This window comes from Hippocampus zosterae, chromosome 8 (assembly GCF_025434085.1).
Source record: "Hippocampus zosterae strain Florida chromosome 8, ASM2543408v3, whole genome shotgun sequence".
Classification (NCBI taxonomy): domain Eukaryota; kingdom Metazoa; phylum Chordata; class Actinopteri; order Syngnathiformes; family Syngnathidae; genus Hippocampus; species Hippocampus zosterae.
In genome coordinates this window covers 19462652-19489366 of record NC_067458.1, presented here as the reverse complement: position 1 = coordinate 19489366, position 26715 = coordinate 19462652, and the positions used below count along the sequence as shown (strand labels likewise).

Genomic DNA, 26715 nt, shown 5'->3' with positions numbered 1-26715 from the left:
ATGATCAGCTGTCCCTGAAAAGCGTTAACGCCTACTGAATAGCAAAACTCAGAATCAAATGCTGAGACAACTGTTCAAGTCAAGTAGACAAAGAATCATGGGGACCGTTCCATGCTACTTACGCAGAAGCGACAACAGCTTCGGCTAGTGCACAGGTGTCAAACTCAAGGCCCGGGGGCCAAATGTGGTCCGACACATTATTTTAAGTGGCCCGCAAAAGCAAATACAAGACGACAACTTCCATGAGGCCTGGTAAGATCTGTAACATTTCATATGTTCATATGTAATAAATCAGTGACACATTGTAAGCATTTTATTGTGACCAAACCCCTCATTACAGTTACTTAAATATTAAGTGAATTAAACGTTATTCTTGACTTCTTTATACAGTTTCAGGCATCACAGCGCTATACAGTCGATGTAATGTGTCCCGTGACAAAAATGAGTTTGACACCCCTGAGCCAGTGCATCTAAACACGTTGCGGAGTTGCTCGTGAAATCATCACTTGCAAGGCGGCGAATACGTTATATTTCCCACAATTATATATTATATATATCATACTCGAAGGGATGACAAGAAAAGACGGAGAAGCTATTGTATTGAGGTCTGCACAATAAACGTGATCAAAATTACATGACGGTAGACCTTTAAAAAAAAAAAAATCAATTTAGCTTTACTTCTGGAGAAGAATATGTTTGCTGCTATACAGAATGTGAATTTAAGAAATAAAATCTGGAGATTCTATCATTCGTCATAATGATCATATTTTTACCAGAATTGCTGCACAATGTTAGAAAGTTGCTCCTCAAGTTATCGATTCACAAAACTGCTCTGCAAAAAAAAATAACAATTATCGAGCCTTGAGAAAATTATGACACAGCTCTTGTATTGGACCTATTTAGAAGTCTTGGCGCAACCGCCGAAGAGTTCAGCGAGTTTATCGAGCACAGACAGCTGGTTGCCGGATAAGCAACAACACCCCGTGGACGTTTCTCATATTCAGAAAGCCGAGCGGAGGTGTTTATTCTTGCGCCATCCCAGTTATTGGAACTCGAGACGGACGCTCGGCTTTTCCCAGGACGAGGTTCCGGGTGGGCCCTCGGGGCTCTTGTGTAAGACGTTGATTTTAAAGAGGCACGACGCGTTTCAACCTGACAGACCTTATAATTACGTACGGGGCTCAAACGCACCCGATATGACAAAGCCGTCTTTTCTGAGGTCCGCTATCAACCATTTCTTGTCATGGTTTCAGGGATGCACGATCACTGCTTTATTCTTTCCCCATCTATACGATAACCGATACAAACAATATTGGGGTTTTTTTTTTGCATGGTAAACAATATACCCTCTCTCTACCTCCCTACAAGTGAAGCTTACGTTACGCGGAGACAACAACTGACAATCTGCCAAGGTTCTTGCGACTTCTCGATAAAAATCTTTCCGACTCTGGTTTCACCTACATTTTAGTCGGGCCGGGGCACAAGTCTCCAATATTTCTGTCTTGCGGCGAGGAGCCGGCTTCGTTTAAGTCGGTCTACTCCGCTCAATTCCTATAATAAATAATACCGACGTCAATAACTGCCAGTTTGGATACAACGCTGCAGTCGAGGTTGTAAAGTCATCTTAACCCTCGTAGTGCACCGCTTGCGATAAATGTAAAATGATGTCTTTGAATCAAAGGCAAAGGCATTCAGAAAAACACGAGAGAGCTGAAACTTATGGAGGGGTTCTAAAATGGGCTAAATTTCATGACGTCACCGGCTGATAATTCTCAGGCATTACAGCAATAATAAAAAAAACGTTTTGATACCTTAAATCTTCACAATTTACATATTTTGCACCATAGAGACCCATTATAATTCATATTTTTGAATGCATCGTAAACCTAATGTGTAAACATGCATTTCACGCGGTTTTTATGTCAATCGCTTTGTTTTCGCTTGGACAGACGTATGCTTGCCACATTGTTGGGTTGAGGTCATTCCAATTGTGCAACTTTTAGGTGGCGCCAGAGGATCGCAAATGAGTTTGCCTTTTTGCAGGAGGCTTCAAACCAATGCATTTTACATGAACACGTCCGGTCGGGATTGTTAGTAGGGCTTGGTTGGGACCTCCAGACACAGTTTTTTTCCCTTTTGCAAAAAATAAAGAATAAAAAATCCCAAAGAACTAATAAAAACTATATGTATGGATAGCACAGATGCCTCTGAACATTTTGAGTGTTTGGAAAAAATATATATATTTTTATAACACAAAATACATCATTTACAAAAACTGTAAAATGCGTAACTTAAGGCCTTTTTAATTTGGAGCACACAAGGGTTTAATCCGGAGCATAATAACAAGAACGACTTGGAATATGCAGATATAAATGTCATCGATTTCAGCATCTCACAGCTATGATCAAGTAATTGAATGACATTTATTCAAAAACGGGAGCGACATTCAAGGTAGTGGTTCTCAAACAATCCGCTGGAGCTCCAACGTTTTGTGCTCGTTCTCTCGTATGGTTATTTTGCTCTCTGGTCACTTTGAAGAGACTTAATTGAGCAATAAGATCACGAGCCTGTGGAATCTGCGCGTGCACACACATTCGCCGTTCAACATGCATGACTTCCTCTACCATGGCACCGCCTGGTCTCTGGGGTGCGATAAAACGCACTATTACAATTTGCGACACAAAATGCCGACTCGCACCGTTGCTGTACGTTGACATCCTTTTCACGAGCGAGTGACCATCCACCGTCATTTCTTAATTTCATTTAAAAACAAGTGTGTTGACGTGCTGTTATTTTACATGCAAACCATACAATGTACTCCATTATGACTAATATCAAAAATGACCGCGCGACACAAATAACATCACGCTTCTTGACTATTTGAAAGTCCAAAGTCGGAGCTGTGGCAACGATCTGAAAAGGAAGTAAACCAACAACCTCGGTCTCACTCGGACACCGTCGTGGGTGAGAAAAGGGGAAGACAACACAACGAGAAGAAAATTATTCTCCTAATGTGGACATACCCGTGTGTGTGGCTGAGGGGGGGGTCCTTTCTCATCCCATCAGATAGCGGCTAAGAAAGATTGATTTCTGTATGTGTGTGTGAGAATAACTTTGTGAGGTGTACGTTTATGCATGTCTGTGCGCGTGCACGAAATGGAACAGCGCAACAGCTGAGACTTGCAAGGAAACAGCTGTATTGCTTCTACTGTGACCGCCCCCCCACACCCCCCAGCTTCCCCCTGGAAAAACCCTTCTTTTCCCATCAAGCAGCTCAGCATGGGACAACACACACTCACAGACGTACACTCACGCACCACAAACCCACTTACGGACACACACCTCACAGAAACGCGTACAGGCGAACGCTCATGTACAAATACGCACGACAAACTTGAAAGGACGAGTGCGGGCGGTCGTCGGCATGCGTGTCCAAATGTTGGTCCGTTGACTAAAAATAGGAAAGACATTTGGGCCTCACTCGCTAACCGTGCGTACGCAGCAGTTTGTTTGGCGCACAAATGCCTCCCGAACGGGAAAAGGACATTTCTCACATTTGCTCTCGTTTCATTCAAGCGCTTGTATGCGCTCGTGTACTGTTAGTCACGGTCGATTACCGGTTTGACGGTTTACCGTGGTTTTAAAAGGTCACGGTTTCAATAACCGGTAATACGGTTTGTCACCAGTAATGAGCTTTTTATTTTCGCTCTTTTCTATTAAGGGGCATTTCTAAGCAGGGCACAATATGATTGTCTGCTTGCAGAGTTGCGTAAACGAGACGCCTCTTAAGTTAATGAGAGGCTAGTTGCTTTTCTTTACATCCTTCTCGCGAGCAGAGAGGGGAGGGGTGAGCAGTGCCACACCGAGGAGAGAGGGAGACGGAAGAGATGCTGTAACATGCGTCGTCCTTTGGCGCATTGTACGTTCCTTTATTTGTCCCGCAATGGGGAAATTACAATCAGAATTCAGAAAGGAAAACGCTGGGTAGGGAGAGGGGAAAAAAAAGGACCTGTTTTGAGCATTTTGAATATGAACAAAACAGACATTCAAAACACCCTCCAGTCACGAGTCTTCAAGCATTTAAAAGACTTTTACGGTTGCGTTCAGTCAAAAGAAGATTCAGAAAACTTTATTTATCCCTGTACAATACAATACAATACATGCTGATTTATATAGCGCTTTCACAACAGCGGCAGCTGTAACAAAGCGCTTTACAAAACAGTTAACATAAAGTAAAATAAAGGGCAATTAGAGTAAGACATTCACATACAGCTTCCTGTGTATTATCTTTTTCCCTCTAGACGTTTTCCCCTCTGGACAGCGAAGGGTGTCTGTGGCGCAATATCTTGCCACCAACAAAAGTGCTCGATCACATCCTGAAAACGAACACGCAGCTTTTTCTACACGCCCTGCAGATGTTTAGTTTGGCCGACACGTCCGCAATTCCTCCTCGACAATCTTTCTCGGCTGAGATCGTATGACCGATTGTCAACGTGCCGCGTTTAATAGTGTGTGCACTGATGTTGTCAAATTCATTGAATTTCGCAAGACTGCAATTTAAGAGCCATACTTGTTGAAAAGATAAGATTGTCCGGCGGTCAAAAATGTGCGGTCCACTCCGGCGCAATTGTGGCCCACTAGAAGAGAGCTCGCGGATGAGGCCGGACTCTCCGATTCGCAGCCAGCCTCGTGATCATCTACGGCGACTCACTGTAAAGAGCCATTTGGGAGATTGTATCACTTGAAGTGTACGGCACACGGGCAATCGGATTCAGGCGCTGAATCCGAATGGGGCTTTTGGCTCCGCAGTTTGAATCCAGCCTTAAGTGTATTGTAAGCTTGCAAGTACAAAGCGTCTGCTCACATGTAAATACGCAACGTCTGCCAAAACTAGTTGGCTAAGTCGCACAAACATAAATGGGAGTTTTGGGATCACATGGGGATTTAGTTAATGGAAATGACCTGGACGAGCAAGATTTGAAGAAGACGAGGAAAGCCTTGCTGTCTTGCACAATTAACTTCAGGCCCAAAGGGGGCCCAGACTTTGCGTTGTTGGTCTCCGTCGGATCTATTGTGTTTAGCAGGAGTTGGGTCACGAGTTTCCATGACATAGCTTGGCTCTCGCTTTAGCCGAGACACTCAAGGATTTCAGATAGTTGAAGCTGCGTGTTACGAGCACCTGACACCAAGTTGACAGTATTCATGCTTTCATAGGACGTGTTGTCCACTAAAGCAGCGGTCCCCAACTTTTCTTGCCCCACCGACTGACCGACCGGTTTAATGTCAGACAATATTTTCATGCACCGGCCTTTACAGCAAAATAATACGATCGGACCTGCATGAAAACGGTGGTATTTTCAAAACATAAGAATAAACAGGAATCATGACACAAGGAATGTCCTATCTGGCCGCAATGCTCTCCGGTCGGTATAGTAACATTTAAACGTGCCTTCAAAATAAGACGCGCTGCAAATACAAAGTGCATGAAAAATACGACTCATCATATTATGCAGAGTTGCCTTGGTGCGTGGGAATCTCCCGTTGAGATCAATACGTATTTTAAGCAGGACTCCTGATAATGTCTATTAAATGGAGCCTTCTTATTTTTGAAGGTCGTAGGCTCCTCTTCTGTCTCCTGGCTGGGCCTTTTCCACTTCCCAAAGGCGTATGTTTTGCTCATTTTGCTAGCTCCTGGGTTTCATTTTAGCGGTAACCTATTGCGTGACCGCGAAGCGCGCCTTGACCTGCGTCAAGACTGACATACTGTAGACGAATGTAAGAAATAATCTGGAACATTTTCAAAATAAAACATCTTTCAGACTCCAAAATAGATACAACAGAAGTAATGAAAGTAACAATCTTTCTGTGCGGCCCGATAACAAATGATCCACAGACTGGTACCGGTCCGCGGCCTGGAGATTGGGGACCGCTGCACTAAAGCACTTAGTTGTTGCACGTTGAGGCGTTGTGCCGAGTTCCGTCAGCTACTTGAGGACTCAGATTCTTGCTGCCCGTAAAAAGGGCACCACATTTTTACACTGAAGTAACATTCATCGACATTTGAAGCCATTAGGCAAAACGTATGAAACGCTTTACCGGTCATCCGTTTCATCTCCAGCCCAAACGCAATTTACTCATACACGCGGATCACAGATGAAACTTCCGCCTCCCCAATCATTCCAGACATGCCACGTGGGCTGGCAGCTCAAAGGTGTCAAGTGGAATGAAACGTTCATAGCTGACATTCTGCGTACCGTAGAAGGCTTACAAGCCCCTGGCCCTGAATTCACACCTCACCCGCTGTCCGGGACACCGAGAACCTGCCCGTCTTCATCGTAACTTTTAATTGCCGTTGCTTTTTGCACAGTGTCACGGCACCTGTACTTTTTTTTTGCAACAGGCACCGCATGAAAAATGCACCGAGACATCGCTGTTTAATGCTAACAAAAAGTTAGACGTGAAACACGGTGCCAGCCTCTGAGATTCGCCTCAAGTGAAAGCTGGTGCGCGCATGCATTACATCTGACCTCCTTCCCACACATACGAAAAAAAATAATCAAAATCCAAGCATCTACGACACCCGCTTCAGGCAACAGCGAGCAACACCTCATGAGAGCAAGCCACTCTCGCTTCATAGAAACAATGATACAGATACGCCGCATGACTTTTTAAATGTGCCAGACGAACGTTTGAATGTTACCTTGGCAACTGAGGAGCCACATTATCAGTCGTGGTTGGGAGGGGCGAAGGTGTGCTTTCAGGATATTTTGATTAATCAAAAAGAACACTTTCTGGTGCACTTTGGGGAAAATCTTGTACACGATCAGGACGTTATTGTTGCAACCTCCCCTCCACCCCCAAAAAAAACTTTCAGGTCCACTTCAGGAACATTCAGGACCCATTTTCTGAAGTATTGTAACCCAGTCTGAGCAATATTCTTGTCCACTTTTCCATACTTTTATGCATTTCGTGCTCAACTATTTGAAGTCAGAGTATTTTGACAGGGTGGTGCGCTAAAGAATTGAAATTTCGTTTCATGTGAGCACAGACTATGTATTTAGTGAAAATTTTTGAAATTTGAGGATATTCTGTAGTCCATTTGTGGTGACGTTTTGGTGCACTATGAGGAACATCCGAATCCAGTCAGGACATCCTGGTTCACTTTATGAACATAATGGTTCATTTTTAGGACATTTGATCCCAACCTGATCAACATTTTAGTCCACTATGAGATCATTTTGAGATTATTCTGTTTCACTTTGGGCCCGGGCCACTTTAAGCACTTTCTGAAAGCAAACCAAAAGGTCATCAATGTGGATCAGAATGTTACATTTTGGGCACCACTGAGGACACTTTGGCACACTCTGGCAAAACGCCACAATATTCTTGTAGGATATTAAACATGCACCAAGGCGAGTAATGATGCAATACAAGTTCTATTGTCGATAAACTCAAGGTGAGAAAGTGCATGGGGTCGAATTTGATGATGCAAAAGCCCTATTGTGTTTGCTCCAAGGCTCTGGTTCCGAGTTTCATATCTCTCTCACACTCACACACACACGTAATCTCTTCCTAATCACATTTGCAGGCCTCGGGCTGAGCAGTTACACGACAGCATTCAACAGATGGACCTACATGTGGCGGGTAAGGCGAGGATTAGCCGAGTCCATAAGGAGCGGCAAGGTTTGTAAATTCGCAGGGAGACCATCTTGTCTTGGTTTTGAACACAAGCAGGTGTAATGACAGGATGGCATGGAATCAGTCGAACCTTGTGGCTGGGAGGGCGCCCCTTGGAAAGTATTCATAGCGCTACACTTTTACAAATGTTGCAAATGCCTTATTCCAAAATTTGAATCGTGTGGTACCTTGGCTTTTTTTCTCAAAACTACACCAGAGGGGACTGCAGTGTTCTATTTTGGAAAGGTCCCACCGTATTTACAGTATCTAAACAATAAATCAATTTTGGAGGCTTCCATTACGGAGCGTTGTGCCATGAATCAATACACTATTCCTGTATGCGGGACGAGATGGAGGAAGAGGAGCAGCAGGGTGGCTAAAGCCAAATAGAATAGATTTTGACCCTTTCAGCATGACTGCGACACGCAGCAGCAGCAAGCATTCTGGTCACGAGTCTGAATGAACCCTTGACTCCTGTGTCAGATGTTAAGTGTGGCAGAGTGTCCAGCGCTCTGGAATCAATCTTGAACAGCTTAGGAAAGGCGCACCTACTACAGTGCAAAAAGGTTTATAAATTCAACCTAGAATTACATCCACGTGACAGCAAACTGTTTGCATAGCCCATTATTGAAATATGCAAGTTGTCGAGCAGCAAATGAATACGCCATTAAAAGACAATAACTCTGGGCTTCCATTATTGATTGACAACAATATGCATTACATTAATGTGCGTTGAGACTTATAAAGCACCCGCACACTCAAAACAGTCTGCCGCAAGCCAAGCTTGGGCGCTTCATTCAAGATAATCGTACAAACTCTCATCAATTTGCAAACTCGCCTACTTGAGAATTTGTCTGGAAAACACACCTATTTGCCATCAACTGCACATTATTGTGTTCTTTCCGCAGCAAGTAAGCAATGCTGATGGAAAGATTCCATGAGGTTCGACGTGTGGTGGTGGGTGAAATAAAAACAATATGGAACAATGACATTGCGGTCTGCGAACCAACACTGTTTTTATAACTTTATTTGCCTGATATAATTTTTGGTAATGCTGAGAGTTAACGTATTTGGGGATCATAGTTTGGATGTACAATATATTTAGGGTTAAAACTTTGAACACCTAAAATAATATTGGCAATCATACACATTTTCTCAGAGGGCATTTAATATTGGATGCAGGTCATGGTCTCCAACCGGTGCTTTAGTGAGTTTTCACTGTTTTGACATTACTCCAGCATCAGAGCTTCACTGGTCAGAAAACAAATATTAATTTGCAAATCATATTTTTATGCGGTGGCCCGAGAGTCCAGTGGTTAGCAGGTCGACTTCACAGTGCAGAGTTACCGGGTTCCATTCCAACTCCGGCCTCCCTGTGTGGAGTTTGCATGTTCTCGCCGGGCCTGCGTGGGTTTTCTCTGGGTACTCCGGTTTCCTCCCACATTCCAAAAACAGGCATGGCAGGCTGATTGAACACTCTAAATTGTCCCTAGGTGTGAGCTTGAGCATGCATGGTTGTTCGTCTCCGTGTGCCTTGCGATTGTTTGGCAATGGCAACTGATTCGGAGTGTCCCCCACCTACTGCCCAAAACAGCTGGGATAGGCTCCAGCACCCCCCCCCCCCCCCCCCGGTGAGGATTAAGCGGTTCGGAAGATGAATGAATGAATGAATGAATTTTTATGCTTCTGTGGTTGTTGGTTGTGTGCCGTTTACTCATGTAAAATGTGTTCTGGCTCAATAAATGTTGGGGAAAGACTTCCACCGTTTCGTTTCGTTCTACCCCACAGCCACATACACAAAATAAGAATGTGCTTCAAATACCCTTTTATTCATGTTACCTCTTTTGCAGAACTTTACATTTGATTGTGTCTAGATTGCTGAAAAAGAAACGCATAAGACTCGAAGATGACTGGATGCTCACGCAGTATTGTTAGAGGGAGAACCTCCGCCACACCCAAAGCACCCCCTCGGAGGTTAACTGTGCAGGGGGGCTTCCACCTCTACTATCACCCGCCCAACAACCCACAGCCGGAACAAACTGCTGTCGCCGCCGGGCTTACGACATCAAGTGGTCGCCTTAAAAGTCCACAAACGACCCCCCCTGCTCCAAAATGAAAGCAGTCGACCAAAATGCGACTAACGTGGCGCCGTAAAAGCGAGCAAAGGCATTTTAAACGAGATTAGCATGTGGCTAGCTGGACGAAAGAGGAGCGCGCGATATAATGTACGCGATATCGCAAGCACACTTCCGCGGCGGTACCTCATGGCGTGCGTGTGTGGTCACTGGCCTCCGTTGTTTTGTCTTCAAATGGGCTGACATTAAAAATAGATAATGAGCTCCACGCAGGTATCAAAGCACGGTTTACTGAGAAAAAAATATACATATGTATTTGAAAAAAGACAGCACTTATCTATAAATCAACGTCACTACACGCCTCATGCACGCCGACCGCTTTGATTGAGGAGGACGCCGTATGTTAAAACAAACATACCCCCCTTCAAAAAAAATAGCAGTAATAACATTGTGCTGCGTTAGCGCAGAGAACCCAACTCGACGGTTGGAAAGTCACATAGCAAAAGAATAACATAGTAACACTTACCGTAGCACCGAAGGACGTTGTTATTATGTGCGTGTGATATTCCAGCGGGTTCATGAGACAGTTTTAGGGGGTTTTGTAGTAGGCAGTGGCCGAGGGTAGACAAGAGAGGAGCGAGAGGGCGGGCGGTGCACCCTCAACAGCTGTGTTCTGTTTTGAATGAGGACCATGGGGATGAGTGGCGGAGAGGCGGTGCTTGTGCTTGCCCAGTTCTTCTTCTTTGGTATCTACGGAAATATCTTCTTGCTACATCACTTGTTACGTCCTGGCTGGACCGAGAACGTCGAATAAAATGGTCAAATGTGCAAAACACAAAATGGACAAATGCCTCGCATGGGCAAGCACTATTTTGTTGCCGGCAGACTAATGTTAGGGAAAGCTTACAAATGGTTATGTCACTTTTTTTCACGGTCAAATTGAATCAGGGCGGTGAACAGGCTTACAAAAGCCTGCTTTTTACTCTGCTTCCACCTTCTGGTCAAAATGCTACACTGCATTCATTTACAATCTCATCGGTATGGAACAGTATTTTTTTTAATCACTGCACAATTGTACAGTATACATATTTGTGTTTAAATGTATCATGTTTTCCACTGTATATATTTGATCGTATTATTACATGAAAAACAATCTGAATTTTAAAAAGGCACATTGCTGTGTGCGTGAAGGCTGAGGCCTTCACACGTTATTCTAGTCTACGCTTTATTATCTAGTCAACATTATTATGTTATTACTGCCACTAGTTCCACATAATTCAGCCAATTAAATCATCGTGACATTTTCTTGAATGCAATCATAAACTTTTTCATGTATTACAAACTTTTCCATGTAATAAGACAACTTTCTTATACCAACGTCACACATAGTACAGTATTAAAACCTGTCGGTAACAGAACCTTTTTTTTGCAATATTGCTACTTTTTTCTCATATTGCCTCATCTTGAATTTGCAGTGTTTTATTGGAATATAACTTTTTGTTCTTTCATGAGAACAGTCAAAAAAAGAGGAGGCAGTTGGTGCGGCGTGACACTGGCGTGTCTGTACGTGAGTGTCGAGGCATGAGTAGAAAGCACGTACTGAATGTGTGTTTGTAATATCTTCTTACAAAATAACACTTTCATTTATCTTGAAAGTTTCAGATTTTTTCTCTTTATCACAAAAAATAGAAATCTTTGTCAGAAATAAATCATTGTCTTACATACAATGACTTCTACAACGCCCTTGAGTCAATGAGAAATTACACTTACATGTTGCACTCTGACACTTTCAGTTTGAGGTGGACACACACACACACAGGACTCTTGTCATCATTCCCCAAATTTAAGCTGCTTCTCCTTTTGCAAACCATGCAATTCCCTGGCCCGATTCTTCAGCTCCTCCGCCTTCTTGTCATCCTTCTCCGTGCCGTCGCCCAGCCTGTACATGCGGCTGGCATTGGCGCAGCCCCACACGTGTCCCAGCTCGCAGGCCCTCATGGCGTACTTGAGCGCCGTCGCCATGTCCGGCTTGACCCCTTTGGCATTGCCCTCGATGTACAAGGCACTGAGGTTGAAGCAGGACGGCGCGAAGCCGCCCGCACACGCCCTCTCGTAGTAACCGCGAGCGGCATCCGGCTCCGGGGCGCCACCCTCTATGGCCCGCCCGTCATGAGCCAGTAGACCCACGTTGTGGCAGGCATCTATGGATTTCTTTCCGCCGGCATCACATGCTCGCATGAAGCAAGAGTAGGCGCTTTTCAGGCACTCGCTCACGCCACCTGGTAGGAAGATTTGCTGTTCTTCATAATGTGAGGACATTTTGTGCCCAATCAACCTGCCATGTATGTTTTTTGTGATAATATAAAAAATAATTTTCTGAGAATAAAAACATTTTCTTCTATTACTCTATTGTTTCTGTTTTTTTCTTGTGGTATACTTTGAATCATGAGATGTGCATTTCCAAACATATAGATAGATCATTTGTACCTTTGCCTGTGACATGGTAAGCCCCCAGCTTGTAGCAGCTTTCTGCATGAGTATGTTTGTCACAGTTGTGTTTGAGCACCTGTGCCGTAGCCTCGTAGTTTTGCTTCACTCCTTCCATGTAATCGGCTAACCTCTGGCATCCTGACGAACACGTTGAGACAAAAAAACATATAAATACATTGTACATATCAATGGTGGACACACACACACACATACAGTATTTAATATATACTTTTTTTTAAATGTACCTTCGGGGTCATTCTCCTTGTAGCACTGGTAGCTGTACTCCACACCCAAATTATCCAGGTACTGTTCCACTTCTTTCTCATCTTCAAAGTTAACCAGTCCTGCCATTTCGATGTCCTATATGTTATTTGGACGTCCAGTGATGGAATGAACTTCACGCTACTCGTCTACTTGCTCGTTATGACCTTGCTGTTTTATACGGCTTGACTTTCGACGGTGCCACTTTTGAGCTATCTTATACACCAGTAGAAATTGATGTTGGCACAAATCGAATACAACAATAAATCACTGACGACAATACATAACTTAATGAGGGTAAAAGAGCAAGGGCGAATTCAAACCGCTTAGCATGTGCTTTCTGGTCAATCCCCTTACAAACCTCCGTAGACACGCCTCCTGACTTACTACTTCCTGTTTTTGTAAATGTCCTTCGTCAGATACCGTAGATTCTCAATAATTAGGATTTATGTTGCTAATTCGCTGCATGTTATCATTAATACATCTATTTTTATGATATATTTTAAAGTTCCTCTTCATTCATGAAAGACTTGAGATTTTTTTCCTTAGAAGGCGAGATGACAACGTGGCTCAGGATTTAATCACTAATATTTTCCAAAATAAATATTAAAGTTTGTTGTAAAAAGGACGCAATCGAATTAAAAATGAAGCCAACTCCTTGCTTGCCGCTACTGGCTTTTTCCGTAGAGACGCTGCTTATTCCTTCACTGCAAATGAATGTGATTAAAATGTTGTTATATTATCAATCATTACCACAACTTTAAAAATAATTTTAGAGTATGTAAAAAATGGCTGAAATCACAAAAACACTCACCCTCTCAGTCGCTCCTGTTTGTTACCAGTCCATCCTTTTGTGTGTAGCCTTATATTTATTGAATGAAAAAGAAAATAAACGTCATTTCCTAGCATACAGTAATTGATGACATAATCCGGTAAACAAGAATATCTGACGTTTGCCACAAATGGTCTTGGTTGGTAACAGACCCTCACCAGTTTCCGTAGAACCGCCTCCTTCTGCCTAATCTACTTCCGCAGTTGTGACCTTTTGTTTACGGTCTGTCACGTCAAAATAGACATGACTATTCTTTTGCTTAAACTCATGCACTTACGCCGTCTCCACGGACATAAAATTGAAACTGCAAACAATCATCAAACATGGACAGTCGACGACGCCGTGGTTCGGAGAACGAACCGAGGCGACAACAAGTAAGCTAGCTAGTTAGCTTCCCCTGCCGTCTCTCGGCAGTTGCCCCGGCGTTCGGGCGAGAGTATCGACTAAGCTGGAGCAACTCTGCCGGCTGTGAGGATACACTTTCCCCTGACGCATAAGCTAAAACAGTTCCACTACAATGGCCTCCAGCTTTCTCAATGCGGTAGGTTTTGCTTTCACTCTTTCGGCTTCACGTCCGACTGCTTTTTGTGCTCGACGAGGCGTACTGTGTTGTCTGCAGGATGATGCGTCCCCGTCGAGCCTGACGGACCTGTGCCTCACCTTCGTGAGCCAGAATCTGGAGTGCTTATGCGTGAAGCGCGCCGACGGCTCACTATGCTTCCGGGAGTCCGCGCTCTTCCCGCAGGAGCTCGCGGACCAGCTGCTGGCCAAAATGGCAACGGATGGTAAACACACGACATTCCAAACGTGGCAAAACACACACTCTGTATTTCAGATACTTCCGTTAAAAATACTTTGACGAGTGCCTATATGCACTCCTTATAACATTGTGAGCAAAACGGCATAGAGACAAAAGCTGCCTACTGACTCCAATTAAACAATCAATGCATTAAAAAAAATGCCCATATCCATGACAGGTCTGCTGAATGATAGCACAGTGGGCGTGTTCCGCAACTGCGAGTACCTCCGGCTGAGGCGGGCGTGCATCCGCACGGCACGCATATCCGCCGAGGCCTTCCAGCGAGCCCTCTGTCCTCACAGGCTGTCTGAGCTGGACGCGGCCCGGGTCAATGCTGACCTGACCATACCCGACATTTTGCATGGGCTGGCCACCAATAAATATTGTCAGGTAAGGAAAGGTGTGTGTGTGTGTGCGCTAGCTGATGAGCCGATCATTTGAATGAGGTGTGTTGGAGGAGTGTGAGGTCTAAAAAAGGCAGGATATGGCTCTTGAGGAACCAGGGTTTCACACCCCTGCCTTAAATCAACATGCCTGTATGCACTCCTTACAAAGACAGACCACTGAACTCCGTGCGTCTCCCGCAATACAGGATTCCCTCCAGCGACTGGTGCTGACGGGGCTCACCATGTCCTCCCTGGAGGAGCCAAGCCGCCATGGTTTCAGCGCCCTGCAAGGCCTGCGCTCGCTCTTCCTGGCCAACGTGGACTTTTACGACTCAGGTCTGGCCGACGTGTGCGCCCTGCCGCGACTGGAGAGCCTGGATCTGTCCAATACGTCGGTCACTAACCTGAACCCGCTGCTGGGCCTGAAGGAGAGGCTCCGCTCGCTCACGCTGCATCAGCTGAAGAGGCTGGAGATGAGCAGCGCGCAGCTGCTAGCGGTCATTGGCCAGCTGGATGTGTTGCAGGTGAGCGGACGGGGGGGCTCCAACGCCGAAGGCCAGACAATTTATTTTGTGTGCGCCTTTGTCTGCAGCACCTGGATATCAGCGATGACAAACAGTTCACCTCCGACGTTGCCCGTCAGCTGCTTGGACAACCCGGTATACTTCCCGCTCTTGTTTCGCTGGATGTGTCGGGAAGGAAACAGGTAATCAATGTTCCATCATATGTCACCTTATACAAACATTTGAGAATCGCTGACAGTCGGATGTCTTTTTACAAGGTAACGGATGCGGCTGTGAAGGCATTTGTGGACGAGAGACCGCAAATGACATTTGTTGGACTTCTGGCCACGGATGCTGGGTTTTCTGAATTCCTCTCTGGAGATGGAAACCTGAAAGTAGGATTTTTTACCCCCCACATACAATATGCACCAAGGCACATATTTTAGAAAAATAAATAAATAAAACAGTACACCGCCAAAAAATTAGTCTGTTGTATGAATGGGAGACGGTTACAGTTAAAATGATGTACCTTCTGTCATGTAGTGGAAGAATATTGAACTGTCTGCCTGTCACTATACGCCGACCGCATTGATCAAGGGTGGGCCACATAGTGTAGGATTTGTTAAATTTATTTAGCAGGTTTTTTTTCCCTATAATTGCTGAATTCAAATCACATGTTAAGCACAAAATCTTGTCCACGCTTGGACTGCAGCGATCAGAAAAATTGTGTGTTGGACCAGGTGACGGGGGAAGCTAACGAAACGCAGATCTGCGAGGCGCTGCGGCGCTACAGCGAGCGGGAGGGCTTTGTCAGAGAGGCGCTCTTTCACCTCTTCAGCCTCACGCACGTCATGGAGAAGCCTCGGCCCGACATTTTAAAGGTGCGGACGCACACGGCCGAACCCACCTCGGTTCCACATTTAATTGTAAAAAAAATGTCTTTCCAGCTGGTAGTCCTCGGCATGAAGAACCACCAGGCCACGCTCAACGTCCAGCTGGCGGCCAGCGCCTGCGTCTTCAACCTGACCAAGCAGGACCTGGCGGCAGGGATGCCGGTACGACTGCTCAGTACCGTCACTCAGCTCCTGCTGGAGGCCATGAGGACATTCCCCAACCACCAGCAGGTAGAGACATGTTTCTGTTGGTGCTGCTGTTTTGGTTCATAACACAGTTCAACAAATAATAGCAAAGACACGAGACTCACCATCTCATTTGTTGTTCAACTTGCAAAGACAGCCACTTTCATGATGTTCCTCTCCGATTTCCAGTTGCAGAAGAACTGCCTGCTGTCTCTCTGCAGCGACCGGATTTTACAAGATGTGCCGTTTAACAGGTAGCAAGTGAATGCTTAACATTAGGTACACACGTTTACCCCAAGTTGCACTTAATGCAGTCGTGAGAAAAAAATGGGGGTGTTATTTTCAAGGTTTGAGGCCACTAAACTAGTCATGCAGTGGCTCTGCAATCATGAGGACCAGAATATGCAGAGGATGGCTGTCGCTATTATTTCCATTCTGGCTGCGAAGGTATGTTTGTGTATAAATATACACATTTTCTCTCTCTCTCTCTCTCCTTTTTAACGACTGAATTTCTAAACGTCTTCCCAGTTGTCCACAGAGCAAACAGCTCAGCTGGGAGCAGAGTTGTTCATAGTGAAGGTAACAATACAATTTTTAATTCATCAGGAGTGGTCACCTCTCACAATTTAAATACTATCCGCTGCCTGGTCCCCCCCCACAGCAACTGCTCCACATTGTGCGTCAGAAGGCCACTCAGGGCATGGTGGACGCCACCCTCAAATTCACCCTGAGCGCCCTTTGGAACCTCACCGACGAGTCACCAACAACTTGCCGCCATTTTATTGAGAACCAAGGACTTGACCTGTTCATCAAGATTCTAGAGGTAGATGCAGACACAGGCCATTGACAACAAAACTGCAGTTTTTAGCTATGCATTAAAAAAAATTGTAATTTGCAAATACTATGTTGTTTTTTTATCCCCCGATTAGGCTCTTAAAATAATATTTTCGGTTGAAGTCCTTTTTAATTTCGAGTTGTGGTTATGCTGGTAGTATATCAAAGTTTCTAAAATTGTGTGCGGCAGCTGTGATCGAGCTATTAATCATGTATAACATCATGTCAGCCATGCCACATGAGCCCTTATTCATGTCTGCCCGTGTGGGAAGAGTGACTCACTTGTTTTGCCCTTTCTCCTCAGTCCTTCCCGAACGAGTCGTCCATTCAGCAAAAAGTCCTCGGCCTCTTGGTGAGCAGCAACTTGTATTATTGGATAACATTGAAAAAATTCAGCGTCATCACGAAAGTTGCAAAAAATATTCTAACAAATTAAAAATTGTTTATTTCAACATTCAACAAGATTTTCAGCCAACAATGTCATTTTGTGCAGCAAAAGTGTGCTCGCCCCGTTGCCCACAGGGGGTTAGGACATAAACAGGCGAATGTAAATTAGCATGGATGTTATGTATAATTACAAACCTTCAAACATCTGTTAACTTTCACACACGTACAGAGCATACAAGAAACGCAAATATTCTCTCAGCTCTGTGAGAACAACAATGCTGGAGATGATAGCACATTGTTAGTGTATAGGAACTGAGCGAATAGCGAAAATCTTTTAGTACTTTCGGTTTTGACTGTCATTCAAATAAAACCGTCGTGAAATAACCGTGAAACAAAATTCCAACAGATGGCGCCAAAGTAATACTTATTATGCTATTGTGTTGGCCTGATAACAAAAATAGTGAAAATACAAGCTTTACAGCAAATAACGGAGGTTTAAAAAAAAATTAAAAAAGGGAAAAAATTGTGAATGTCCAATGGCGAATATGTGGGAGTTCACTGTGACACACTGAAGCAATAAAAGTCTAAATTCTGACTTGCTGTACATGTCCATTAAAACCAAATGCTTAATTAACTGCAACATAGTCAGGTATCAAACGGTGAACAATACCTTCTTGTCCTGCGCCAGAACAACATAGCGGAGGTGGGTGAGCTGCATTGCGAACTGATGGTACACACCTTCCTGGACCACATCAGGACTCTGCTGCACAGCCCCGAGGTGGAGGTGAGCTACTTTGCCGCCGGCATCCTGGCGCACCTGACGTCACGGGGAAAGGACGCTTGGACACTCGGACCTGAACTCAGGTCCTCCCTGCTGGAGCAGCTGGTAAGAGTATCTAACAGGAAAGTATATTTAATTAAAAAAAAAATAAATCAGACTGAGCCTCACGCTTTGCTGTTCTGCTAGCATGACGTCATCATGAAGTGGCCTGCGCCTGAATGCGAGATGGTGGCCTACAGGTAAGAAATTATGGGAAGCCATTTGATCGTTTAGCCAATCTCCTTGACACCCAAGGTCGATGTGCTAACATGCTCTCACCAAGGTTATTATAACTAAAAAATAGAATAATAATGACAATGAGTTTTAAAAAAAAAAGAAAATAGTTTGTTTAAAACTTACCGTACGATGATAAAAACCACAAAATAAAAAATAAATACAAATAAATCACCATTTGCTACCTTCGCCACTCAGTGGAATATGGGCTTGCGACATCCAAAGACATCACACGGCATGAAAATATTGCTGATGTATATGTGTGTTGTCTTGTAGGTCGTTTAATCCCTTCTTTCCCCTGCTGGAGTGCTTCCACACGCCAGGAGTCCAGCTGTGGGCTGCGTGGGCCATGCAGCATGTCTGCAGCAAGAACGGTGAGGCACACAATGTCTGAGACACAAGTACAGAGGTAAAAAAAAAAAATTGTGGGCGGGGCTGGGGGCGTCTTATATTCGGGGCAGAAAGCTGTGATTATTTTTTGGTTGTTCAAAACAGTAAAAAAAAAAAAAAAAAAAGACAGCAAAATATGACAAAATTCAGGTTCGGTTTCTTAAGTTTTGTCACATTTATTATGCTTACAATGAAGCCTTCACAGGAATTCGGAACCACGCCCCAACACAAATAGCAAAAACTCTATAAAGTAAATAGACGATGCTCTTGACTCACCTCACGGTACCCTAATAAAAATTAAATGTCTTACAAATGAATTGACTTTGAAAAGAAACACAGATCAGCCCCTCCACCCCCCCCCAAAAAAGTTAGCAAATGGTGCCTCGCAAATAGACAGGATTTTCAATATTAGGAATATTTGTGACATTTCAGTATTTTTGGACTTGTATGTGTATGTGTGTGCACCCGCACGCAGCCGGGCGCTATTGCAGTATGCTCTTGGAAGAAGGCGGCCTACAGCAGCTGGAACGGGTGCACGCCAACCCACAAACACACCCGGATGTTGGCCAGCTGACGGAGAGCATATTGAAAAGCCTGGAATGCCACCGGGCGCGCACAGGCCAGCCCACCACTGCCCGTCCGCCACCTCATCATTAAACTTCACCAGGGTAATAAAAAAAAAAAGTTTTAAAGTTGTTTTTTTCTAGCTCAAATTGAGGTAGTGGTATTGTTATTCTGATGCATTTAATTCTTAGCATTTTTTATATGCAGGGGGAAAAACATTTTTTCCCCTCCTCCTAAAAGGGTCACTGACAGCGTCAAATTGTTTTTCTCTTTCAGGTACTCAACCCCGCGAGACCTGAGTGAATCTCTCTTATGTAAAAATGAATGGACGGAGAATGCGCAGTGTTTTGCACACGTACCTTATTTATATTACACACGAATGTTTCAAGTACGCTTACAAAGTCGATGAGATTCTGTTCTTGTTGAATGAGCTGGAGCATGCCGCAATGTTACTCAAGTGCTGTCAAATGAGAACACAAAAGAATAAGAAACACAAGCGAAAATATGTATTTTCTACACACAGAATACACAGCATTCAGCTACACAGAATGACATAAGCGTAAATGTGGTGGGTATGGTTTAGTGGCAGTTTAAAGTACAAATACTCGAGAGAATCATTTGTAATTTTACGGAAAAAAAAATAGTCACTGATGGAATGTCATCTCAGGATTTTGGAATTTTACAAGAAGAAACTTGTAAATTATAAGGCAGAATATTTACAACTCACTTTTTTCCTCGTAACATTTAAGTCTTCATTCTCATTCATAACTGTTGGATTCTCTTAATTTAAAAAAAAAACGTTTTCCTCTCAAAACATCTCATAACGTTTTCAGTTTATTCTCGTGACACGGAAAGACTGTGAAAATAATTGGTAGTTTTACTGAAAATGCGTTCAAGAAAAGTCTAAAATTAGAAGGAAGTCTTCATTTTGCAGCAATAGGAGAAAATGGCAGAATTTTTACAGAACTAACATTTTCGTAAATCAGCCCATACATTTGGAATTTTTCTCGCAAATCTTTAAAACCTTACTCTTGTAACTTGAGTACAACTTTGGTTTCATGACTGACCAAAACTGGACTCGCATAATATTTTATTTTTATCACACTCATTCTCCTAACTGGGGCGGCCCGGTAGTCCAGTGGTTAGCACGTCGGCTTCACAGTGCAGAGGTACCGGTTTCAATTCCAGCTCGAGCCTCCCTGTGTGGCGTTTGCATGTTCTCTCCGGGCCTGTGTGGGTATTCTCCGGGTGTTCCGGTTTCCTCCCACATTCCAAAAACATGCATGGCAGGCTGATTGGACGCTCTAAATTGTCCCTAGGTGTGAATGTGAGCGTGGGTGGTTGTTCGTCTCTGTGTGCCCTGCGATTGGCTGGCAACTGATTCAGGGTGTCCCCCGCCTACTGCCCGAAGAAGGCTGGGATAGGCTCCAGCGCCCCCCGTGACCCTAGTGAGGATTAAGCGGTTCGGAAAATGGATGGAATGGATTCTCCTAACTGAACTTTTTTTTTCCCTCACATGTATGCCATGAGTGAGCATGTGCGTTAGCGCAGCGCGGGAATGGAATGTACAAATACGCTTTTGAAGGAGAAACAGTATTAGCTTGTTAAGAGTTGCATCACATTTATTTTATTGTATACGATTGATACTTTTCTTTCTGAAGTTTTGAGTCATTGTAATAAAAAAAGGGGGGGGTGGGAGAGAGGGGGCAAGTATACGCTTTGATATCGTGTCATGATTTCTAAATAGGAAATAAAGAACATACATCGGCTAGCGCAGATGCTATAAAAATAAGTGATTCGTCCTAAAAATAAAATAAAAACAGCTTATTTGCCAATGTAAAACGGAGGTCTCTTCTCTATGAAGGCCACCATTCCCTCCTGTCTGTCCCGTGTCGGGATGACCTGAAATAAGTCGACACACCCGCCATCTTTATTAGGTACACCTACGCAAGCAAACGAGAGCCAACACAAGAGCTCAACTCCGCACACAAGTGGAGTCATCGTTTACCTGAGCGTAGCACATCCTCTCGATGGCCATCGCTGAGGTGATGTCAACCTAGCCAAGAGTCAAATGTCAGTCACGGCACCAAATTGGTATAAAATGGCAACAATACGAAACAACTTGGTTACCTCCAGGCCTCTGTTCATCGCCTCTTTGGCCATCCGCACAGCGACGGGAGCCTGAAGGACGGTTTGATAAGTTGACTCAAGTCAAACAAAATGATTCAATCTCATTCTCATCACAAAAGGAGCTAATTCTGTACATGGAAACAATAAAAACTTGGATTCATGAAAAAAAACACACAATTTGCATCTCTGTTCACTTGAGGAGCGGACATAGCGTCAAGCAGGAATTGCCAGAATCAACGTTAGTTGACAAAAAGTTGAAATGTAGTCAAATGAAAGAATGTGGCAAAAAATGTCCATCAAAAGTCAAACGCATTGAATTTTACACCTATCTTGACAATAGAATTTCAAACTGAATATTTTGTGGACAAAATATCCCTCAAAAGTCAAGGAATGTAAACTTCAACATTTTCGAAATCAAAGCAACTGGAATTTTCATCTATAATTTTCTAAAGTACATTCATACGAATTTTAAACAAATGATTCATGAAGAAATATCCTTAAAAATATATTTCAAAAGGCAAATAATTTCAATTTAGAAATTAAGCAAAAATTCAAACAAACCATTTGAATTTTCAACCAAAATTCTGGAAAAATATTCAACTGAAAACCAAACTTTGAAATTGACTTTCTTGAAATCAAAAGTAACCATGTGTCGCCTCCTTGTGGCATCTACAGGCAACTACAAACCATTTTGTAAGGACATCAATTACTCTTTTTCTGTGGCAAGACACGGTCTCTATCTCTTGGATAGTTGTGAATGACTAATTGAATTGAAAATATTGTTTATTCTGTAAAATATTTGTATTTTCTACATATTTTAACTGGATTCACAGTACGGCATATTATAGTACACTCGTATGTTTGCAACGGTTGGCCCATTTCTCCACTCCGCTGCCACCGTGACCCTGCCGACTGCAGGCGTCTGAGCTGGAGTAGAAGAAATACGGAACGACAGAAGCCCGCAGAGCAAGATTGCGAGGAGTGGAAAAAATGGCTAAATTGAAGGAGGATTTAATGGTCTGAGAAGGAGAAGGTGGAGGCAGACCTGGGGCAGGATCTCTCTGGCCAGGGCGAGCGCTTCCGCGTACGCCGCCTCTCCCGTCTGGTCCTGCTCAATGGCTCTGTTCACCAGGCCCATCTCGGCGGCCGCCTGCCCCCCCACGCACCTTCCTGCCAGGAAAAATAAATGAATGAATAAATATAGATTACATTCCATTGTACATGATCCTTGTGTACTCGTGAACACCCGCTATACAGTAATGTTTTGTGTTTTTTGTTATTGTAAAGTGTCCTTGGGTGTCTTGAAAGGCACTTATAAATAAAATGTATTATTATTATTATTATTATACTTCACAGGAATTGAATAATTTTCAGCAATTATTTATGGGTTTGCAGCAATGCAGTACCATGTTGTGCCACAACATGATGGGCAGCACTGAGCTCTATTGGAAGAAATGGAGTGTGTGTAACAGTATGAAGAAGAATCAAATCTAATCCCAAGTAATTGTCATTATTTTTCGTATAAAGCAGCGTGAATATTTGCCAGTGGGTTTTGTTATCCGCTCTATTTGTGTGCGCTGCTGTTCCGTGTGTAAGAAAGTGGAGGTTGTTTGAAGGCTTATAATTACCGTCCAACGTCAAAATGACTTTGTTTTGGAGAATGTACAGTCTGCCTGATATTTTGTACACTCTTTTTATTTGTGGTGCTGCTTCGCAATTAGATTATTTTTCAAAATCATTTCGATCGACTCTTTCATGGATTTTGATACAGATTTTGACTGTATGCAGGTTCATATACCACCTGTGAAGATGAGCTCCTTTGCCAGTGCCATTCCCACAGTGCGAGGCAGCCGCTGACTGCCCCCTGCACCCAAAAAAAATAAATAAATCTCAAAGTCAAAGCTTTCTTTGCCCCCGGTAAAGATTTTGGAGCATGACGTCTTACCGGCCCCTGGGAGCAGCCCTCGCGTCGTCTCAATCAGGCCCATCTGTGCAGAAGACGCTGGGGAAAAAGCAGAAGAGGATGAATGAAGGTCATAGATGATGAGGATCATTAAGGCCTAAGCAGCATTCTGCTGTATGTGTGTGTGGAGACCACCTGGACTGGTCAACTGTCAATCAAAGAACTGGGACAAGCAGATTAACACCTCAAAAATCTGAATTTGTCATGAGAATTTCCTGCAAAATCTGAACTCAAAAGTGCAGCCAATTGAATTTCACATCCAAAATATTTGGGAAAAATAGCCCTTTAAAGGGCAAATTATTTTCATTTAAAATCGGGCCTCATCGATCAAAAATCCCTTGATAGAATTAGCCAAAGTTCGAGTTTTGGAATACTGAAAATGTCACTCACCAGCTGTGCGGAGATCACAGGCCAAGGCGAGCTCCAATCCACCTCCCACAGCCACACCGTCGATGGCTGCTATGGTGGGCATTGGCAACAAGGCTGAACAACACAGAAGTTATTGTCAAGTTTTTTTAACCTTTCAATTGGAAAAGCTGAACATTTCTTCCCCTCTTACCGATCTGAGTCATGAGAGATCGCAGCCCATGAACAAACAGATCGGTCTCCTGGTTGTTCATCAAAGCTCTTTCTTTTAGGTCTGCGCCAGCAAAGCCCAGCAAAAACTGCAGTGGAATCAGTTTTTTTCCGGGAAACATATGTCTGAAATGTTTGAACCAAATTGTAAATTTTTAAACCAGAATGTTCAAGGTCAGTCCATTTAATTTTGAAACTAAAGCTTCCTGGAAAAGAACGACTCAAAAGGTTCAGCAATTTAAAAGTTCAAACCAAAAGAGAAACCAATTTAAATTTCTAATTTGCATTTTCTGTAAAACCATACCTCTAAAGTCAATCAATTTGAATCAAAATCAACATTTTCACACAGTGCTCACCTGCACAGAAAACACCAGGAACTAAACTCCTGAAGACAAGCACACGCACTTCCGAGTCACTGGACACCATGGACACCAGCTCCTTCATCTGCTCATACAAATGCTTTTACTCAAGTTGTCATTCGTGTGCGATTGTGTACCTGCGTGTTTGTGTGTGTGTACTTACCTGAGACACAAACACATGGCCTAAAGCGTTCCGGGCATTATGTCTGCACATGAGCACCTCCACGATACCTGAACAAATGTTGATACAAAGCACCATGACAATGTAGTTATTCTAGTACAGAACCTCAGGGTAGAATAATTTGAGTCAATGATTTTGACAGACTTGAGGGAAACAATGTGGAGACCTACTTATGATGTTACTTACCAAAGGATTACGAGTCTTTTTACATTCATTCATTCATTTTCCGATTCGCTTTATCGTCACATGGTCGCGGGCGTCTCTTTAATTCTCCAAGGTAAATGGTCAGTACTCGGGCCCGAGCTTTTTGGACTAGTTGGAGAATTTATGGAGGTAAAAATTGCAGTTTACCTCAACAGTCTTCAATGACAAGTCTCCAACTTCTCCAAAATGATTAACTAGAAGACTATTTTTTTTAAGCTCGCCAAAATACAACTCCCTGAGCCATTATTGGGAATAATAATTTAAAAAGGTTGTTTTTGTTATGTTTCGCATGATTTTGAAGCGTGTCAATGCGAGACTTGTGTTCCTTCTACCTTCGTCCTTCCCGGGCAGTCTCTTGAGTTCCACCTCCCGGACTCCACTTGCAGCCTCCGTGTGCTGCTGCTTGCCGCCCCGAGCGCCACTGAAGCCGGCTACGGTCACCAGCACTCGGGCCCCCTGATAACCCGAACGGGACGACGACAACCCTCGGAGAAGTAGCGACGACATGCTTGCTTTTGTGGGGGGGTGACGCACATCCGCAAAGGTGAAGGAAGTTTGCTGTGAGTTTCTTCCTGGTTGACGAGACGACGGAGGTCGTGTTTTAATATGGAGGGAGATTCTGCGAATCATTAGCTACTATTTCCATCTGAGGGGTTATGTTTTTTTTAAGATAGAACTCCTATTTGTACTTCTTTTGGGTTGGCTGTGATTTGGAGAACCTTTCGAGTATTATTTGTAGCGGATCTTTACGACTCAAAGTAGCGAACAGCTAATCGTAAGCTTCTGCGCATGATGTTCAAGTGCTACTTTTTGAGTCGGACATTAGGTTATTCAATGCTTTTATTGTAGAAGTGGCCAGAGCCGTTTTGTAATATTCGGTATTTTTTTCGCTTGACCTCCCCATAACTATACAATCATACTTCATCCAAATGCTGTATCACACGGAATGCAAAATGTTCTTATTCTTAAAAAACAATCTGGCAAGGGCGTTCTAGGTTTAGGCAAAGCCTTTATTTGTGGACATTATTATTATTGACGATGATTTAGGAAGAACATTGTACATGCTTGTTTTTCATAAATGAATAATGATTAAACTTACTCAAATACATTTTTGGCACAACGTTTACTTCTTTGAAATAGTGTATCCTTAGTCGACGTTTCACGTTGTCTTTGAATGCAACTTACGAGTCCTTTCGGGGCCAGATCTGGCATCAACTCAACTTCCATGATTCTTGCTAAAATTTGTTCCGAATTTCAAATTGCCATATACATACCTGTATATATATATATATATATATATATATATATATATATATATATATATATATATATTTATATAAACACACATATACATATATTATAATTAACATCGTAGGTAAATTTCCCCAGTGTGGGACGAATAAAGGATATCTTATCTTAGGTCTCCTTCTAAATTCTGTACATTCTTGATTTCGAACATGTCTCTTTCGAGTATCTCCATCTGGTCAAAAATGATGCTGCCTGAAGTTCTGACTATCAATTGGCAAAGTGTAGGAAAGTAGAAAATGCCACGTGTCCCGTTTTGTCTGCACATATACATTTAATAACCTCTGACTTGGACAATAAGGTAACTTTGTACTGATACAGTACATTTGAAGAAAAAAATCACTTGTTTGTAATGGCAACCACAGAGCGCACACACACACACACACGCACACACACGAAGTAAGGTTTTCCACAAGGCTGCCATGACTACTTTGACCATGCATTATTGAACAGGTCTTTACAGGTTATGCAATTACAGGCGGACGGTGATATGAATGACGGAGCAGACGCGTGTGTGTTCGCGCGTGTACCCATGTGTGTCCAGAGACGAGGTGTAATATCAAGACGTAAAAGAATAGGGCCGACGCTCGCGTTCATATGCGGTTTCTGTTGCAGTGGAGCGAAACGCTACCCGACAAATTGCCAAGATTCTGGTTGCGAAGGGGC

The 26715-nt window shown here is 43.5% G+C and overlaps 4 protein-coding genes and 1 long non-coding RNA gene across 6 annotated transcripts in view; 2 read left to right on the top strand and 3 right to left on the bottom strand.

The window, feature by feature from the left end:
* Positions 1 to 10498, bottom strand: part of ralgps2 (Ral GEF with PH domain and SH3 binding motif 2) — a 56543-nt gene extending 46045 nt beyond the window's left edge. For both annotated transcript variants that reach the window (XM_052073231.1, XM_052073232.1), the window contains exon 1: positions 10279 to 10498. The gene's annotated coding sequence lies outside the window, so the exon portion shown is untranslated. The remainder of the gene's footprint in view (positions 1 to 10278) is intronic.
* LOC127605616 (uncharacterized) overlaps positions 1 to 22667 on the top strand; it is a 113617-nt gene extending 90950 nt beyond the window's left edge. Inside the window, exon 2 of the long non-coding RNA XR_007963624.1 lies at positions 20651 to 22667. This is a non-coding gene — a long non-coding RNA (uncharacterized LOC127605616). The remainder of the gene's footprint in view (positions 1 to 20650) is intronic.
* Positions 11391 to 12878, bottom strand: LOC127605614 (cytochrome c oxidase assembly factor 7). Its single transcript, XM_052073254.1, has 3 exons — positions 12488 to 12878; positions 12240 to 12380; positions 11391 to 12031 (listed from the first exon to the last, which is right to left on the bottom strand). Exons 1-3 carry the CDS (start codon positions 12591 to 12593, stop codon positions 11583 to 11585), a joined length of 696 nt encoding a protein of 231 aa, XP_051929214.1. The 5' UTR covers positions 12594 to 12878; the 3' UTR covers positions 11391 to 11582.
* On the top strand, positions 13513 to 19723 carry zyg11 (zyg-11 family member, cell cycle regulator). The gene is made up of 18 exons (XM_052073216.1): positions 13513 to 13876; positions 13955 to 14120; positions 14313 to 14524; positions 14727 to 15044; positions 15113 to 15226; positions 15302 to 15418; positions 15764 to 15904; positions 15971 to 16147; positions 16292 to 16356; positions 16450 to 16549; positions 16631 to 16681; positions 16764 to 16925; positions 17241 to 17288; positions 18012 to 18209; positions 18291 to 18343; positions 18654 to 18751; positions 19243 to 19435; positions 19608 to 19723. Exons 1-17 carry the CDS (start codon positions 13853 to 13855, stop codon positions 19422 to 19424), a joined length of 2226 nt encoding a protein of 741 aa, XP_051929176.1. The 5' UTR covers positions 13513 to 13852; the 3' UTR covers positions 19425 to 19435; positions 19608 to 19723.
* On the bottom strand, positions 20928 to 25870 carry echdc2 (enoyl CoA hydratase domain containing 2). Its single transcript, XM_052073242.1, has 11 exons — positions 25077 to 25870; positions 24523 to 24590; positions 24358 to 24444; positions 23984 to 24071; positions 23815 to 23907; positions 23407 to 23463; positions 23263 to 23325; positions 22507 to 22631; positions 21462 to 21512; positions 21340 to 21387; positions 20928 to 21233 (listed from the first exon to the last, which is right to left on the bottom strand). The coding sequence occupies exons 1-11, from the start codon at positions 25372 to 25374 to the stop codon at positions 21156 to 21158; spliced, it is 1056 nt and encodes a 351-aa protein (XP_051929202.1). The 5' UTR covers positions 25375 to 25870; the 3' UTR covers positions 20928 to 21155.
* Between the last annotated feature and the right edge of the window lie 845 nt (positions 25871 to 26715).

Excerpts from the sequence above, each read along its gene's own strand:
- zyg11 (XM_052073216.1), top strand. The coding sequence starts at position 13,853 with ATGGCCTCCAGCTTTCTCAATGCG. Across the intron at positions 16,148-16,291 it reads CATTCCCCAACCACCAGCAG|TTGCAGAAGAACTGCCTGCT; the intron begins GTAGAGACATGT and ends TCCGATTTCCAG. Across the intron at positions 16,682-16,763 it reads CAGAGTTGTTCATAGTGAAG|CAACTGCTCCACATTGTGCG; the intron begins GTAACAATACAA and ends CCCCCCCCACAG.
- echdc2 (XM_052073242.1), bottom strand. The coding sequence starts at position 25,374 with ATGATTCGCAGAATCTCCCTCCATATTAAAACACGACCTCCGTCGTCT. Across the intron at positions 23,326-23,406 it reads AGGGCTGCTCCCAGGGGCCG|GGGGCAGTCAGCGGCTGCCT; the intron begins GTAAGACGTCAT and ends TTTTGGGTGCAG. Across the intron at positions 21,234-21,339 it reads AGAGGATGTGCTACGCTCAG|GTCATCCCGACACGGGACAG; the intron begins GTAAACGATGAC and ends GACTTATTTCAG.
- LOC127605614 (XM_052073254.1), bottom strand. The coding sequence starts at position 12,593 with ATGGCAGGACTGGTTAACTTTGAAGATGAGAAAGAAGTGGAACAGTAC. Across the intron at positions 12,381-12,487 it reads CAAGGAGAATGACCCCGAAG|GATGCCAGAGGTTAGCCGAT; the intron begins GTACATTTAAAA and ends CGTGTTCGTCAG. Across the intron at positions 12,032-12,239 it reads TTACCATGTCACAGGCAAAG|GTGGCGTGAGCGAGTGCCTG; the intron begins GTACAAATGATC and ends TCTTCCTACCAG.